At 41.1% G+C, this 19149-nt stretch overlaps 1 protein-coding gene across 1 annotated transcript in view; it reads left to right on the top strand.

Moving 5' to 3' along the window:
- The window catches only part of FOPNL (FGFR1OP N-terminal like), a 19416-nt gene extending 5915 nt beyond the window's left edge, over window positions 1-13501 (top strand). Inside the window, exons 2-5 of the mRNA XM_010839895.1 lie at window positions 2257-2454; window positions 4611-4695; window positions 8262-8398; window positions 11578-13501. Of these exons, the coding sequence (XP_010838197.1) occupies window positions 2257-2454; window positions 4611-4695; window positions 8262-8398; window positions 11578-11654 (497 nt within the window). The 3' untranslated portion in view covers window positions 11655-13501. The remainder of the gene's footprint in view (window positions 1-2256; window positions 2455-4610; window positions 4696-8261; window positions 8399-11577) is intronic.
- Window positions 13502-19149: the final 5648 nt, after the last annotated feature.

The following is a 19149-nucleotide window of genomic DNA, read 5'->3' as shown; positions in this document are numbered from 1 at the left end:
CATAAGGGATTTGATTTAGGTCATACCTGAATGGTCTAGTGGTTTCCCCTACTTTCTTCAATTTAAGTCTGAATTTGGCAATAAGCAGTTCATGATCTGAGCCACAGTCAGCTCCCAGTCTTGTTTTTGCTGACTGTATAGAGCTTCTCCATCTTTGGCTGCAAAGAATATAATCAGTCTGATTTTGGTGTTGATCATCTGGTGATGTCCATGTGTAGAGTCTTCTCTTGTGTTGTTGGAAGAGGGTGTTTGCTATGACCAGTGCATTCTCTTGGCAAAACTCTATTAGCATTTGCCCTGCTTCATTCCGTACTCCCAGGCCAAATTTGCCTGTTACTCCGGTGTTTCTTGACTTCCTACTTTTGCATTCCAGTCCCTTGTAATGAAAAGGACTTCTTTTTTGGGTGTTAGTTCTAAAAGGCCTTGTAGGTCTTCATAGAACCGTTCAACTTCAGCTTCTTCAGCATTACTGGTTGGGACATAGACTTGGATTACTGTGATATTGAATGGTTTGCCTTGGAAACAAAGAGAGATCATTCTGTCATTTTTGAGATTGCATCCAAGTACTGCATTTCGGACTCTTGTTGACCATGATGGTTACTCCCATTTCTTCTAAGGGATTCCTGCCCACAGTAGTAGATATAATGGTCATCTGAGTTAAATTCACCCATTCCAGTCCATTTTAGTTCGCTGATACCTAGAATGTCGACGTTCACTCTCGCCATCTCCTGTTTGACCACTTCCAATTTGCCTTGATTCATGGACCTAACGTTCCAGGTTCCTATGCAATATTGCTCCAATTTTAAAATGTTACTTTTTTTAAAGATTTATTGATTCATTTTTGGCTGTGCTGAGTCTGTTGCTGCAGGGGCTTTTCTCTAGTGGTGAGAATAGGGCTGCTCGCTAGAGGCGGTGCACGGGCTTCTCGCTGCAGTGGCTTCTCTTGCAGAAGCACAGGCTCTAGGGCTTGCAGGCTTCAGTGGTTTTGGCACTTGGGCACACTAGTTGCGGCTCTTGGGCTCACAGGCTCAGTAGCTGTGGCACATGGGCTTAGTTGCTCTGTGGCATGTGGGATCTTCCTAGATCAGGGATGGAACCCATGTCTCTTGCATTGGCAGACAAATTCTTCACCACTGACCCATATGGAAGCCCCAAATCTTACAGTTTTAAGGAGTTAACTCATAGTTATCTTTAAAAAACAAACAAAACCCCAGAACAAAAGCCCATCTCTTTTGTTCAGAATGGGCCATTTCCCAAGGGTTCTGGGTATCAGTTTTATACAAAAGATACAACACAATCCTTCCTTTTTGGAGTGTACTTGTTATTTTCAATCATATACTTTCTAGACCAGAGGTTTTTAGTGACAAATTGAACCTGTCTCTTGGGCTTTCCAGGTGGCTCAGTGGTAGAGAATCCACCTGCAATGCAGGAAATGTGGGTTCCATCCCTGGGTTGGGAAGATCTTCTGGAGAAGGAACTGGCAACCCACTCCAGTATCCTTGCCAGGGAAATTCCATGGATGGAGGAGCCTGGCAGGCTATATAGTCCATGGGGTTGCAAAAGAGTTGGATACAACTTAGCAAATAAACAACAGCAGAACCTGTCTTCTGTGACAACTACTCTTGAAAAGATATGAGACACTGGGAGACAAGTTCAGGTCCTAGTAAGCTGAGTATAATTCTTCCCCCCTTTTACTCTTCACTAAAGCTTATGTATCAGTCTGTAGCCTCTTACAGTGACACTGTTGGAAGGATAAACTTACATTTGGTTAACTAAATTAAAGTAGTAAATCATTGCAGTTTGGGAACTTTTATTTTTTATTGCAAATATGGCTTGTGGTAGCTGCTGCTGCTGCTAAGTCATTTCAGTAGTGTCCGACTCTGCGACCCCAGAGACGGCAGCCCACCAGACTCCCCCATCCCTGGGATTCGCCAGGCAAGAACACTGGAGTGGGTTGCCGTTTCCTTCTCCAATGCATGCAAGTGAAAAGTGAAAGTGAAGTCACTCAGTCGTGTCCAACTCTTAGCGACCCCATGGACTGCAGCCTACCAGGCTCCTCCATCCATGGGATTTTCCAGGCAGGAGTACTGGAGCGGGGTGCCATTGCCTTCTCCGTGTGGTAGCTAATATGATGATTGTTCAGTTTGTCGTATAGATTGAAAGGATGTAATATTTTAAACATTTTGTTTTAAAGTTGGCCTAAGAATGGCAAAAATTTATTCTATAACTGAAACATTAATACTTTATATTAAACAGTTTTAAAGGACACTTTGGAAAAAAGAGGAGTGTTAGGGCATTTAAAAGCAAGGATTCGTGCAGAAGTTTTCAATGCCCTTGATGATGAAAGTGAACCTCGGCCATCGTTGTCTCATGAAAACTTTCTAATTAATGAGCTTATTCGGGAGTATTTGGAGTTCAACAAATACAAGTATACAGCGTCGGTCCTCATAGCAGGTAAGAGGTTATTTATTGTTAATCACCTGAGGTGAAATCTGCCTTTTCCCTTCCCCCTATTCTCAGAAAGTGTTTAGCCTAGAAATCTAATTCCATTACCAAACGGTGTCATCTGGGACATGACTGGGACATAAAAATCCCATGGGCTCTTTTCATGTCACAGCTTGAACAAGTTCTCATGATATTTATTGGACTGTAGGAGAAAATGACTAACACTTAACCTAGGTGCATACTTTGAAAATCATAATTTCTGATTCTGAGAATAAACAGTTATTTACGTTTTGCCTTGTGTGCTGTCAGTCTTTTTCCTATGTATATGGTTTAAAAATACACACACAGAGACTTACTATATATTCTTTGTTAAAAAATATAAAACACTGAAGATAAAGCCTCAAAGTATTGCTCCATGTATTGATTAGGCATGTATTCAGATGTATGTAAAAGCGTTATATTTAAAAAGGACTAGATAATCTATAGAAATTTCGAATCACTATGTTGCACACCTCACACTAATTATTGTGAATCAACTAAAATTTTAAAAAGAAAGAAAACAATTAGGAAGATAAACTCCAAGCTCATTCTAGTGATGAGGGGGAGAGAAATGGTATTGGGGGAAGGGGGTCAACAATTAAAGCAAAATTTACTTTATCTGTTAAATTTTATTTCTTAAGAAAGAAAGCAAAAGAACTAGAAGAATAGGGACAATAGTCAGGATCGTTGTTGCCCCTAGGCTGGGGGAAATGAGGTTGGGAGGACGATCAAAGCACCCTCCGTGTACATGACTTGATTCCCTTGTCCAACGTTTAACATATGCTTTAAGACTATTTGGTGCCTTGGAGATATGCCTCATTAAAGAAAAGAGATCATGAAGTAGACTTTGAAAGAGAGAATGGATTCCTTATTGTGATGCTGGAACTTTCCATTGGATAGATCTTTTGTTAATATTCTAGGTCTTTAATGTTCTTTAACCTTAACTGAATAAAGACTGATGATTTTTATTGGTTTAAGGATCATCAGTGTCAATATCTTCACTTTCCTCAGTTTGTTATAGATAGCTGTATAATATGTTACTACTCAGAACAGAAGAATGTGAAAATGTCATCAATTAGCTGTACTGGACTTGTGCTTACCTAGAATGAAATATGGAGACAGTAGTCAAGTTTCTGCAGAGTCTTGACTTTTAAAAAACTGAGATGTACTTTAGCATAAAGATACTTTACCGTTTTTACTATGTAGTTCTGTGGATTTTGCCAAATTCATACAGTTGTGTGGCTCCACCACAATCACAATATAGAACATTTCTATGACTTCAAAAAAATTCCCTGTGCCCTTTTGTAGATAACTTCTTTGCCTACTCTCAACTCCTGTCAACCTCTGATCTGTTATTTTCTGTACCTGGTCATTTGCCTTTTCCAGAATGTCGTATGAGTGAAATCGTATAGGATGTAGCATTTTGAATCTGCTTCCTTTCACTCAGCATAATGCATTTGAGACTATGCTGTTATTTCCTCCCCTGAATAGCATTCCACTGTATGGCTCTGTTGATTTATCTGTTACCAGTTGATGGACATTCGGGTTGTTTCTAGTTTTGGGCAATTATGAATGCAGCTGCTATGCTACCTCCTAAACATTCACTTAGGAGGATTGTCTGAACGTTGTTTTCACTCCTCTTGGGTAAAGAGCTGAGAGTGGCATTGCTGGGTTGTATATGGGCAGTACCTGCTTACCTTTGTAAGTGAGTGCACCATTTTGTTCTGCCAGCAGAGTCCTCCCAATTGCCCTGAATCCTTGCCAGCACTTCATATTTAGTGTTCATTTTACTTTTAGATTTATTGCCAACAAATGGATATCAGTGCTGTCATGTATTTAATTTGTAGGCTTCTTAGAAAATAGGACTTCTCAAGTCTAGTATAGAAACAGTAATTTCCCAACTCAAAATTGGGGGATTTAAAAACTGCATTTATATTAAAGATATGCATTTAATAAAGTAGGCATTTTGAAAATCATAAAATCACAGTTGCGTCTGTCTTGGTGTGTGCCATCATCACTCTTCTAAAATCTGAAAAATGTATATACCTCATAAGTGTGGTTTTTATCAAAATCCTATTTACTTTTTAGAGTAATAAAGCCTCAGTGTTTTGTGATTTCCCCCCTAGAATCTGGTCAACCTGTAGTTCCACTGGACAGACAGTTTCTCATCCATGAACTAAATGCATTTGAAGACTCAAAGGATAATACAATGTAAGAAGTTTTTTTTAAAAAATGAGTTTTCAGATATTATCGTATTGGTGTCGTAATTGTATAGTGGTAGTTTTATTTCATTTGAATTCATCAGTTGTTTATTTGGGTCCAGTGTGTGCCTGGCACTGTGCCACATCCAAGGTGTGCGGCAGTAAGTGCTAAGCTGCCTGTGGTTTCAGAGGATGGAGCAGCCCTGCTTCATTCTAAGGGTCATGTCTCTTGGCTTCTTGAGCCATCCTTTTGTTTTTCATCTGAGGCTGCTTTGCTCTGTCAATTGTTTTCTGCCTCATATTTAATCTTCCTCCTCTGCTTCCTTTATTTCAGCTTAGGAGTGTACTCAGTTCTCCCCATTCCCCAGAAAACCTATTTTTACCACTGAAGTTAGTGAAAATCAACCCTCTGTTTTCATTTTTTTATCTACATTTTTTTGCCTTCTCTACATTTAAAATTTTCTCCTCATTTATACTGAAATGTTTTGCTTTCTCTACATTTGAAGTTCTCTCCTCATCACTTATACTGAAACTATGCTCTTGAAAAAGAGTGACCACTGTTCTTTTTCTACTTTAATGTTTCATAAACTTTTTCTTGAGGTCCCCTGAATGGCAGAAAAAATTATACCTAGGAAACCTGGAGCATAACTCAAGTAGCCTTCCCCTAGCAAGAAATTTCCTTGAATCTCATGTTTCTCATTCTAAAAGTTTATTGAATGTTTTCATTCTACTTCCTGATGTAATTGTTTTACCATAAAAACGTTTAAGATGACATGCCAATTAAGTTGAACTCTCCCTCCAATCCTTGTGTAAAATGAATGTTCTGGGATCATTGGCTACCTTTAACCTCTACTTTGTATCAAGCCCCAGCACTGAGAGTAGGAATACGCCTATTTCCAGTTTGAGAAGCTCAGTTTTCCTTGAATTTTGCAGTGTTTTGTAATAGTAACGGCTCTCCCTTAAAACACTTTTGTCATTTGTCTTTTATGACCCTTTACTGTCTTGGTTTTTCTGTCTCCCTAATGGTCATCTCAGTTTCTCCACTGACTCCTTTAGGAAGGTTCCTTTAAATTGTGGGCACTGCCCCAAGATTTGTCCTTAACTTTTCTTCTTACCCCTTGCCCACTTTTCTTTCCAAGTATTCTTGAGTCCTTAGTGATGCCGCCACACTGGTGACTGTGCCTTAAATCTGACAGATCTCATGAATTGCGGGCACACATTTCTGCTGGTATCCAAACTTGGTGTTTCTAAAAATCAAGTCCATTATTTTCATTTCTTCAAACCACCCCTTGTAGCTTCCTCATAGAGCCATTCAGGTCCTCATCTCAGACTCACATGTACTTCTGGCTCGTTCTCATTTCTCCACCAGTCACTTTGCGAGTTTCATCAATTCTGCCTGTACAGTTGTGTCTGTCTGTCCTTATGCCCTGCACCATGCAGTTCAGAAGGCCTCTTTCCCATTTCTCTCCAGGCATGTTCTTTTCTGACTCATGTGTCATGCTGCCAACAGTTTGCTTTCTGAAGGACACTTATTGCTTTGTTTAAAGCATTTCCACTGAAAAGATTTTAGATTTTAAAAAGTAATAAAGTCCATATACCAGGCCAGTGGAAGTCTGAAGTAGCACTCAACGTTCACTTTAATATTTTTCAGTGAAAGTTAAAAAAATGTCACAATATGTAGGATAAAGTATTTAATAACCTTATGTTAGATCAAGCCATAACACCAAGTGAGTTTGTGCCAAATTTATGAAGAAAATTAGCTTTTAGAGTTTCTGTTTTTCAAAATTGCAAGTAAGGCATTGTAAAGCTGTATTTTAAAAACAATTATCACTGTTTTTAACTCAGGATTTTTTTAAAAAGAAACCTGATATTGATGAAGTCGCAGGTTAAATGAGCTGGTTATATGTTTTCTCATAACATTTAAAAATACCTAAATCTTAAAAATTTTAAATCTTAAATAGGTTTTATTGTAAATTTGGCAAATAGAATTTTTTTTTTTTAATTTAAAAATCTCCTTTGATCAGTTAACATTTGGGGAAAGAATGGTTTAAAGTTGACCAAGAGACCTATTTTATATTCCTGGATACTGCTTTTATAAGAGCTGAGGCATCTTATTAAATAGAGAAACCCATTCTCTTGGTTTCCTTGTGGAATGGAAACATTGCTTTTGTGTGCAATTAGTTATTTGTTGCTGTATAACAGGTTACCCCAGAATTTGGTGGTTTAAAATAGCAGACATTTATTATCTGTGGTGAGGAATCTGAGAGTGACTTCTGTGGCCTGGCTCAGCCTCAGTCGTGAGGTTGCAGTTAAGGTGTTGGCCGGTGCGGGGTGGGGGGCCAGTCATCTCAAGTCCTGGCTGGGGCTGGCGGGTCCATCTCCATGTGGCTCACTCACATGGCTGCCTCAGTTCTTTGCTACGTGTACCTTTCCATAGGACAGCTTGAGTGGCAGCTGACTTCCCCAGAGTGACTGAGGGAGAAGGCAGGAAGGGCGCCACGATGCTGTTGATGGCCAAGCCTCTGACGCTGCAAGCGCTGTCACTCGGTGCCTGCCTTAGCCCTTGAAAACGTGAGTTCAGCTCACACTCAGGAGAGCAAGACTCCACCTTTTGAAGGGAAGGGATATCATACTTTAAACTGTCACACCTGCTAGTAAGTAGATAAAAATCTCAAAAAGACAGTCCATTAAATTGATGTTTTCGAACTGTGAGACTGGAAACAAGAGAAAACCTCTCTATTGTCATCAGAGCAGCTTCCATTGGTGCAGGGGCAGCAGGCAGCATATGCTAAGGGAAAAAATATGGGACTTGGGGTTCAAGTGTCAACCTTGCTTACTATCCAAGCAGCCCTTTCGCAAATCCTCTGTGAGCTGTGGTCTTCTCATTTATAAACTGGACATGATGATTATGACATCACAAGATGAGGATAAAATAGAGGAAAGAATGTTTTGTAAACTTTAGTTTTTAAAATTTTAATTCTTACCTGACACCTATATGGCTTACATTTATATACCATTTAATACATGCCAGGCACAGTTCTAAACACTTGACGTTTATTGATGCATTTGGTCTGTGACTGCCCTATGAGATAGAGACTATACTTATCCACATTTATAGAGGAAGAAACATTTATGAGGCTGGGGATATTAAAAATGTTGTTGAATCTTGAGTCCTGTCAAGTGGCAGGGCCAGGATTTGAACCCAGACAAGAATTTATGAATCCAATAAGTGTGTATTGTGTCAGACAGTGTTAGGTTGTGGGAAATCTTATACTGGACTTGGAGTTCAAAAAGAAAAAAAAAGCTGATTCCTGTGCACTGATTGAATTTGTATTTCAGTTTAGATGAGGTTTAACTTGTTAACATGTTTCCTATGGATTTTAAAATTGTAGAGTCAAATTTAAATTTCAAAAAGCGTGAATAGTTTGCAGTTTGGGTAATAACCATGCAACTCTTTTAAGTCTAGTGAATTATTTGGCTATTTTGGTGTCAGAGACTACTTTTTACAGAATAGATATTTTAAAGTTTTTCCTGTTTGTGCACATTTAATTGATTTTTACTTTCTTTCTGCTATAGACCTCTTTTATATGGGATTTTAGCTCATTTCTTGCATGGAACTAAGGATGACAACCAAAATACATTTCTGAAAGGGTCTTCACTCCCGCCTGCAAACCCAAATCTTGGCAGACAACCTAGTGGAAGAAAGCAAATGGGTATGAATTTCTGAGACTTCTCACTCGGCTTTCAGCACGTGTATTTTCTTCCTATCTATTTTTATCTTTGAGGTAGTTTTTCCTGAGATTTTGAGTCATAGTTTAATTCCATTTATATCTAATATAGTTAGCCTGTGTTATTTATCATCAAAAAAAAAAAAAAATGGTTTTTGGAAAGACAATCTTGTGAGGAGCAGAGAGAAGACTAGACAAAATTCTTAGATATAATTTCTATAAAAAAGTATTGAAAAACTTGATTTTCCCATAGATTTGTACTGTTTGGAGCGGCTTAGATCCTGAGCATACTGAAGAAAGAGCTTTTATCAAGTTATCTACTTTTTCCCTCTCAGACTGAGAAAAGTCAAGACTGCTGAGAACAGAGCAGTCACAGGTTTATGTGCTCTCCTTTGCATTTTCAGGATTCTTTTTTAGCGGGGAGTGGGGTGAATATTCTTTGTGTTAACGTTGTAATTACTCACAAATAAATTCTTAGGAGAAAGGCTCATATTTCTTTCAAGAATATTCACTCTTCCAGTGAACTTTCAGTTGTTTTGATTTTATCCAAACACTAAGACCTCAATTTGGTAATCTAAATTGAATAGTTTATAGCTCAGTATTTCCAACTATGGTACAGCTGATTTCTCTTTTTAAGGACAGTCATAGGAGAAGGAAATGGCAGCCCACTCCAGTACTCTTGCCTGGAGAATTCCATGGATGGAGGAGCCTGGTGGGCTGCTGTCCATGGGATCGCACAGAGTTGGACATGACTGAAGCGACTTTGCATGCACGCATGCATTGGAGAAGGAAATGGCAACCCACTCCAGTGTTATTGCCTGGAGAATCCCAAGGACGGGGGAGCCTGGTGGGCTGCCGTCTATGGGGTCACACAGAGTCGGACACGACTGAAGCGACTTGGCAGCAACAGCAGCAGCATAGGTGGGGCTCAGGCAGCTGATTATCAGAACAAATATAAATCTTGACTGTTGAAATAAACTTTTAAGAAACATCAAAGTGCAGATTGTCTTTTGTAGTTTTCCTAAACTGCCATGAGCAATATTGATCATGTTAAATGTTTGCCCTGTCTCTTAAGATCTGAAGGCAAAGTGATCTCTCGGAGGTTAGTTCTGCCTTTACTAAGAGTTATCCTTCTATATATCTTAGAATTCTGAGTTGATGGGATGTTGGAAAAGAAATCATTCCCGTCACTTATTTTACAGTTGAGAAAACCAAGACTAAGAGGCCCATGCCTGTAGCTGGTCATTTTTAGCAGAATCAGCACCCGTGATTGCCATTCCTGTGCGCTTTTCCACTTAAAGAATATGAGATGTTTTCCTACTTACTTTTTCAAGTATTGGTAAGGGACTGCCATTATTGCCTACTATCTGGCAAGAACTTAAAAGCAAAACCAAACACCCGGTACAAGAGTAAATCTCTAAACATCAATTATATAATGTAGAATTCCCTCTAATCTCATCTCCTTACCTCTCCCTAACACCTCAATTCCTCTCCCCTTCACAGAAGGTAGCGCTGTTAGCAGCTTGGGTGTCCTTCAGGAGTCATTTCTGTTTAAATTTATAGGTGCTGTTTCTGTACATATTATCCTACACTTTATTTTTTCACATGTGTTATCAATTTATGTAAATCTGCTTCTACCTCATTCTTAATTTCCTGTATAGTCTATAGTATTCTGTGGTACTACTACTAATCATTCTTTGCTAATGTATGTTTTAAATTTTTTGGTTTTACAGTATTGCAGGGTACCATTAGTATTTCTCTTATGTGCATACCTTGAAGTAGAATTGGTTCAAAATTTTGTATATTAAAAAATGTAGTAGATACTAATTCCCCTCCAAAAAGGCTTTACCATTTTATGTGTTTACAAAGAATATATGATAATACTAGTTTCTCTATTTAATTGTCACCAGTGGATAGCGTATGCATTAACATTTGTTAGCGTAGCAGACCTGTGATGTTGGTATTTTAGTTGTAGTGGGAGGGGAGCAGGAATGGGAGAGTGCTAGAGGGGATGCAAGAGTCCTGGGGTTACCTTGGCTCCTCTCTGCAGAAAATGCCAGAGACATCAAATAGAGTTGAGGTCAACAAAGCTTTGGATCCCTGTTCTGTGGAAGCCTCAGAAGGGAGATGAGTGCACTAATGGGAGAACAGTGATATTGCAGATTATTTTTCTTGATTGTCAAAAATGTTCTTGGTTCAACAGGGACTGTGAAGAATTGTTAACCCCAAATTGCATAAGGTTTCTGTAACACATTTAAACATCCTGTGTACTTTCTCAACTCAAACTTATTCTGTGAACGATATGTTTTATTTGATAACATTGAGAAAGTTACAAAGATATTAAAATTATTCTTCAGATTATATACCCTCTATTGACATAAACTCAATCCAGGTGAAACATAAAACACTAAAATTAAACTCTCTTTTATTTGAAAATGAGTCCAAAGCATGCCATCATGAAAGCAGTTTTTTTTTTTTTTTTAAGATTCCTGTACGTGTTCTTGGCCGTGCTGGGTCTTCGCTGCCGCTCCCGGGCTTTCTCCGCTGCAGCGAGGAGGGGCTGCTCCCTGTTGTGGGAGCGCAGGTGTCTCACTGCCACTGCGGTGGCTTCTTTTGTTGTGAGCACAGGTTCTCGTGTGCCGCTTCAGTAGTTGTGGCACATGGGCTTAGTTTCCCCACAACTAAACAAAAATCGGCCTCTTGGTTTTGGCTGAAGACTATTTCCTACAATTTCATTGATGGTTTTCTGAGTTTGGTAGGAAGTTTTCTTCTTGCCACAAGAGGGTGCTGCTGGGAGGATTTCTATTTGAAGAAGAATTTTGTTTTTTTTTTTCTTTTTTGTTGAACTTTGGCATCCCTCAAAATGCTAATTGAAAACACAGTCCTTTATTGTGAATTCCAATCCTTACATACAGTGTACGTTTGTAAGCACTTACCTATGAATTTACTTCAGGGTGTACTCTTTTCACTTAAAAAGTTTTTTAAACGTTTCCGATTTCTTCAATAGTGTTAAAAAAAAATCCAACATTTTTTTTCATTGTCCTAAGCCATCTAAAGACCTTGTATGGTATAAATATGTAATATCCTAAAATATGTATAGGTAGGTCTGCCTGCTGCCCCTTTTGACTTGGGATGCGCACTGACCTTCGCTTGTATTCTTGCAGAAGAACACCTGCGGCAGGAGCAGGCGAGGGGCAGCAATGCTGAAAACCTGCACACTTCACCCACGGTAAAGAGATGACACTTCCAGTTGGGGCTTCTTTGATCTTAAACTTGTATGTATTAAATAACTTATTTATTCTCCCAATGTCATCAGAATTCATCCCTAGTGTTGTACTTTGTAAAAATGTGAAGTTTCTGCAGAACCTTTAGCCCCTCGTGTTTTATTGCATTTGTGAATAAAAGCTAACTCTGTCATCTAGTTTACAGATTTGACTTGAAAGAAAATGTGGTTTTTAGGACGATTTTAAAGGTCCCTAGATCTGTGAGAAACGAAAGGGTTTTTTTTTGGTACCCTATAAATTATTCTAAAGGAAAAAATCAAGTGTTTCTAGCCATATGCTTTGTTCTGTTTTTGGCTGTGCTTTGCAGCTTGTGGAGTCTTAGTTCCCTGACCGGGATTTGAACCTGGGCCCTGGCACTGAAAGTGCTGAGTCCTAACTGCTGTACCTCCAGGGAATTCCTTGCTCTGTTCTTTACCATGGCACATTAATTAAATTTCTTTCAGGCTGGAATAATGTGGATTTACAGGAAAATTCATTCATTAAAAAAAAAAACACACACGTTTAAAAGAACAATAAAGCCAGAAAAAACTAATTCCTATAAAGTTTGATTTTTTGGGGGGGGGGTGGTGGGTGCGGGTGTGAAACCAGCTATTTTTCAGATAACTATTTATAATTAGGTTTAAATATCTGAATTGCTATCTAAATTTGAACTTTAAAACTTGGTAACAATGTACTTTTTATTTTCTTAAACAATTTTGGCTTCTCCTAGAAGATTTAATTAAAAGGTGGGGGTGGGGGATAATTCTTTTAATTTTGCTGTAAGTAAAACAAAGAGTTTATTACTTGAAGACTGTGGAATAAGCATGAAGAGACAGGCTTTAGGAGAAATACCAGAAAGTACCTTTTAAAAGATGGCATTGTTTAACTTCCTTGGGGCCCTCAGTTGTGCAGTTACCAGATGAGCTATGAAAGGGCCAACCGTCACTTCATGTTTTATTCCTGGGATAGAAAAATAGTAAGATTTCTTATAGTGCCATCTCTAAAACGCTTTGATATTTATTGACATTTTTATAATGTGGAGTCTTCAGGCTGGCTTCACTGAAGCAACAAATGAGTATAGTAGACAGAACCTGATTGGCACAAGATACAAGGTATATTCAGAACAAAACTGCGTGGGCACCTATACACTGACATTTAGCTTAAACATTTTCCATTGGGAAGGTGGTAAGGAAGGACTGTAGCTGGCAAAATTGGCATTCTTTTTGGGGTGTTGAGTCTGTGCTGCTTTTGGAACCTTTATTTCTGAACTATTATTTCTGGTGCTAGTCAAGTTTTCAGTGTAAGGAGTTCAATCCTTACAGATGTAACCAAGAATTTTTATCTGAATGCTGAAAACTATTAAAGAAATCCCCTTAAATCATACTTTACAAGTCAAAAGATTTTTGAGAGGTCCTGTTGGTGGGCTAAAATTACATATACTGGTGTAGAAGTATTATAAAGGGCTCATTTCCATTTTTTAAATGAAATCTATAGTATCTGATTACAATGATGAATTCCACTGTATTGTATAGGGGGATATAACTATCTGAATTCTTCTCAGAGGATTTGGTTTACACCCAGGAATGTTGGCAGTGGACACTGTTTACCTCAGGAATTGCAATCATGCAGGACTAGATTAAGAAAAAGTGCTGGAGTTTGTCATTTTGGATGCGATATAAAATCATCAAAATAGAAGCTAAACAGAATTGTCACATGTAGTCCATATTGTGTCTGTATGTATTATTCTGTAACTTACTTGTACCTAGGCAACTTTTATACTTTCAGTGTACCATTTAATAAAAAAATAAATAAGCAGCATGCAAAAGGTGTTCTGTGACTCTTCTGTCATCAAGAGATGTCCACCGGAACCAGAAGAAGGCTTGGCGATGGCTCCTTAGGCTTTCTTTGGGGATCTCCAGCAACCTAGTTGTTGGAGGGTTGAGGATGGTTGGCATCAGCCATGTCACCCTGGGATAGTTATTCTTCACTGGGCGGCAGTGGTCAGGGCTGGTGATGTTATTCTCTGAAGGGACAGTGTCATAATCTGTGGCGCCATATATGGTTTGAAAAAACACATTTAGTGTTATGTTTTGTTTTTGTTTTTGGTTGTGCCTTGTGGCTTGCAGGATCTCAGTTCCCTGACCAGGGCCTGAAGCTGGGCCATGGAAGCAACACACCAAGTCCTAACCACTGGGCCACCAGGGAATTCCCATATATTCTAGCAGTTTAAGTAGGTTCTTGAGCTGAGACACTTAAACTCAAGGGAGGAAAAGATAAACATAGAAGACCTATCAAACTCTTCTCATGAACTCATAAACTAAATCAGTACATCGTTGCAGTAATTTTCATGGGGTTGTTAGAAGAAGTTCTCCTCTAGACATGCAGGAGAAGTTCTAGCAGAAAACTTATACAAAAATAGGATGGGAATTGGACTTGAAGAGGGATTTAGGAATAGCAGACATTTAAAACTTTGGCAGTAAAAAACTCATAGCAGGACCAGAGGTGGCTTTTGAAGATGATAAATTTAAGCTTAGCATATATGTTTGCTTAGTATCAACTAACAGCTTTATAATTAGGTGCAAGAACATATTTGTATATGTCCCACATGCCTGTATGATTATGTAAAATATGATGTGTTCTTTTAACCTAAAGCCAAGTGTACACGAAGGACTAACACTTGGGAGAAGATTCCTTTAAAGGCATCTGGGACAGTGGTTCCCAGCCACTGGGCATTTCATTTTTGTAACAGCCATTCTGCAAGAATTGTGTGTTCTTCATTCATTTTTAAAAAATGAAAGTGAGGTAAAACTACCTTTTAAAAAATAGACAATTTTTAAAAACAGTTTTAGATTCACAGCAGAATTGCATGTGAAGTACAGAGTTCTTGCTGCTGCTACTGCTGCTAAGTTGCTTTAGTCGTGTCCGACTCTGTGCGACCCCATAGACGGCAGCCCACCAGGCTCCCCCGTCCCTGGGATTCTTACACACCCCCAAAAGTGGTACACACTCACAGGCTCCCTGTTATCAGCATGTCCCCTGAAAGTGGTGTATCTGTTACATTCAATGAACCTACACTGACATATCATTATTACTCTAAGTCCATAGCTGATGTCAGGGTTCACTCTTGGTGGTGTATAGTCTAGGGTATACATGTCACTGGGCTTCATCTGTGGCTCAGCTGATAAAGAATCTTCCTGCAGTGCAGGAGACCTGGGTTCAATCCCTGGGTTGGGAAGATCCCCTGGAGAAGGCAAAGGTTACCCACTCCAGTATTCTGGCCTGGAGAATTCCATGGATTATATAGTCCATGGGGTTGCAAAGAGTCGGACACGACTGAGTGACTTTCACTTCACTGCATACATGTCACTACATGCATCCACCCATCACTATGGTATCAGTAATTTCACTGTCCTGAAAATCTTCTGTGCTGTCTTCCTTCCTTTTTCTCCTCTTAACTCCTGGCCACCAGTGATCTGTTTATGGTTTCCATAGTTTTACCTTTCCAGAATGTTACATAGTTGGACTCATACTGTATGTAGCTTTTTTACACTGTTTTCTTTCACTTAGTAATACTCATTTAAGTTTCATCCATTCTGTTCATGACTTGAAAGCCCATTTCTGTTTAGTGCTGAGTAATACTCTGACGTCTAAATGCACCACAGTTTATCCATTCACTTACTTAGAAGGACTTCTCAATTGCTTCCAAGATTTGGCTATTAATGAAGAAAGCTGCTCTAACTAAACAACTGTGCAGGCTTTAGTATAGACATAGGTTTTCAGCTCATTTGAGTAAATCCCAAGGAGTGTGATCTGCTAGGTCATATGGTAAGAACAGGTTTACTTTTGTAAGAAACCATAAAATGATTTTTATTGAGAATTTTAGGACCTTTCCTGATAGAGAATCCAAAGTTACCAAGACACTAGAGCAGGAAATCAACGATAAAGGAGCACTGCAAGACTAAACTGCAATTTAGTCTTGAACCTGGAGAAGCGTGGGGGCCATAATGCATGAAAGAAAGTGCTTGTGTGCCTGAGCAGAACCATGCTTGTGGTCGGGGAAGATGGCCCTTTATTCACAAGAAGGCAGAGTCCTGTGCAGATCTTGAGCTGGATAACCTGACTGCTGATGCACTTGTCAGTCATTGTGAACCACATGCAGGAGCCACGCATCAATCCAGTCTTGGAGGTTATTAAAAACCAGAGAGACTCACACTCGCACTTTCAAACTTTTTGAATCTAGTAGTAAAGTCAAAGCTATTTGATAAAAAAAAAAAAAAAAAAGACTCTAAAAGAGAAGAATTTCCCCGCTGCCGTCTTGTTCCATGAGTTCATGGAAACTCCCAGGACACGCCACCTCACAGGAGCCATGCCAAAGAAACTTACTTGACAGCCCTTAGTCAGTCACAGTTAGGTTTTTTGAAAGTAATTTTTCCCCCTCAAGCTTTAACTGGCTTTTTGAGCCATGAGAAATAAAACGAAGGCATCTGCTTTTGAAGAGTCAAACATCTGAGCTTCTGCATTTGATAGACATTGAATGACTATTATGTGCACACACTGTTCCTAAGGACTTCTAGAGTGTACCAGAAATGCCTTCTATAAGGCCTTCCCCATGTTGAGGCAAAGATTCTGACCATCTCTGCTTTTCTTTGAGAAACACAGGCTCAGGGGTTCACTGACAATCCCGTGGCCCCCTGGCTGGTGCTTAGCAGATCATGAGTTCACACCCTCAGACTTCTCTACTTAACGCTAGACTCCATCACACAGCAGGGTGGGAGTTCCTGCTCCATCATTAGCTGCTGCTGCTGCTGCTAAGTCGCTTCAGTTGTGTCTGACTCTGTGCGACCCCATAGACGGCAGCCCACCAGGCTCCCCCGTCCCTGGGATTCTCCAGGCAAGAACACTGGAGTGGGTTGCCGTTTCCTTCTCCAATGCATGAAAGTGAAAAGTGAAGTTGCTCAGTCGTGTCTGAGTCTTAGCGACCCCATGGACTACAGCCTACCAGGCTTCTCCATCCATGGGATTTTCCAGGCAAGAGTACTGGAGTGGGGTGCCATTGCCTTCTCCACCATCATTAGCTAGCTGTGCTAAATTGGCTGGTTATTTCACTCACCAAACCTGGTTCCTCCACAGCAAAATGAGAAAAAAAAGGTTTAAGCGTATACCTCATAGGGTTATTATAAGGACTAGGTGAGGTAATGTAGTGCAATTCAGTGTCTGTTATAAAGCCTTCATTTATTAATAACAGTATAATTATTCTCTTTTAAAAGTTACCAAGTTCTTTAAAGAATCAGATACACCACTTTGGAATACCAGTGTGAATGCCTCTGGAAATGTGCCGGTTTTCACTCTGAGGTCACCGAGTTGGACTCTCACAGCCTGCTCTGGATTATCTTTCCAGCATGTGAAGGAGATGATCAACTTCAGTTTTTCCCCTTCCCCTTCTCTGCTCCACATCAGCTCTGTACTAACACAGGGACAGTTTCCACTCCTTTTACAGTGTAGACATTATGAGGCACATGGGGAAGCCGCCCGTTCATCACTTTCTGAAGAACTTTACCCCTGACATCCCAGCCAGCGGAATGCTGGCTGTTGCAGACTCTGACTTAGGCCCATTATGTAGGGTGGGGAGCTGGGCCTGGGTATTTTCAGGGTGGAAAGCAGGCAAGATGTTGGAGGGATGAGGAAGGGTCGGAGAGGGTCTGAGATGCAGAACTGCAGAGGGGGCTGGCAGCCCACAGGAAACAGCAGGCAGGACAGGCTGTCATCATTACAAGGTCCTCAAGGCCAAATGCAACTCAGCTTGGTTTCATGTTTGTTTTGAATAATAGCAGCTAACACGAAGCATTTTACATGGATATATGTTCATCTGGGGCTTCCCTGGTGGCTCAAACAGTAAAGAATCTGCCTGCAATTCAGGAGACCTGGGTTCTGTTCCCGGGTCGGGAAGATTCCCCTAGGAGAGGGCATGGCAACCCATTCTGGTATTCTTGCCTGGAGAATGCCATGGAAAGAGGATCCTGGTCCTCTTAGCCTGTAGAGGGCTACAGTCCATAGGGTTACAAAGAGTTGGACACAATTGAGCAGTAACACAGACACGTGTTCATTTTACATGGATCTTCTCAAGGACCATTTACAAATAGCTGGGAAGTGAAGAAGTGACTGCTGTTCTTCCCATTTTACAGATAGGGAAACTGAGGCACCAGGTCAAACAACTAGAAAATGGCACTGGCAGATTCCAACTAACTTTAGTGGGGGTCTTTAGCCTCAAGGCTAATTCCTCTGGGCATTTCCCCTTAATGCCCCTCAGGAAGTGAATCGTGGCAGCTGTGGGCCTCAGACCCAGCGAGGGTTCAGGCAAAACTCTTCACTCCGTGAGGGCCTCAGTTTTCTCACCTGCAAAATGGGGGCATTAATAAGGCCTCACCATCACCTGACCTGGTGACCAGAGGAGAGTTTGTTGGATAGGATGGGGACGAGTACCAAGCACAGAGCCGGGTAAGGGTCTTCCAACATCTTTAACCCCCTCAGCAAACCCTCTGGCTTAAGCAGCTAGGACCAACGTGGGACTTGGGGGCCACCTCCTTCTGGCTCAGCCGCAAGCAGAGGGGTCCCCCTCCCACCCCACTGCCCTCAGATGCCGCCCCCCAACCCCGCAGGGCGCCGGGAGGCCGCTCGGCACCATATTTAGTCAGGGGGAGCGGGCAGCCCCGAGCTGGTATGCAGCGCTGGGAATTCCTGCAGGAAGGAGCCTGCGCCTGCCCTTTTTGGGTTGTCTCCCGCCCAGCGCCCCCCGCCGCCCGCCGCTCCCGCCCGGGGTGGGAGGACCGGCCGGGAACCTAGGAGTCCGGCCGGGCGGGGAGCGGGGCGCCCAGCTGCCCGTGGGTCCCCGGGCTGGCGCAGGGCCAGCCCAACGCTGCGGCTTCCTTTTATGGCCTGTGTGCGTGCGTGTGACAGGAGAGAGATGGGGGGAGAAAGGGAGGGCGATCTGGAGCCAGAGACACAGGGACCAGAGACAGAGAGAGACAGAGAGACAGTAAGAGACAGCCCTGGGAAGAGTGACGGAGACACAGAATGAAAGAAAGGCAGAACAAGACAGACAAACGGTGACGGAGAGACCCGGTGTCAGACACACAGAAGGGGGTGGTGCGGACACAGAGGATAAGGGAGTGGTACTGAGAGGGACAGAGACAGGGAGAAAGCTTTCAGGCAGCTTCATTTGCAAGAATTTCTTGGGGCGGGGAGGGGCAAGAGAAGGGAGCTTTCAAAGAGCAGGGAGGCACCCACATTCTCCTTGGATCCTGACATGCACCTTGCAAATTACATAATTACCACACACACACTTCAGCTTCAAAAACGGAGGCTCAGAGAGGGGAAGTGACTTGCCTGAGGTCACACAGCCAGCGAATGGTACATCCAGTGCCTGAAGTCACAACAATTGGGTCTTTTTTTTTTTTTTTTTTTTTTTTTTGGGGG

This window comes from Bison bison, unplaced genomic scaffold (genome assembly GCF_000754665.1).
Source record: "Bison bison bison isolate TAMUID 2011002044 unplaced genomic scaffold, Bison_UMD1.0 scf7180017864135, whole genome shotgun sequence".
NCBI lineage: Eukaryota > Metazoa > Chordata > Mammalia > Artiodactyla > Bovidae > Bison > Bison bison.
Note: the sequence above shows the minus strand (reverse complement) of the source record. Positions and strands in the feature narration are given on the sequence as shown.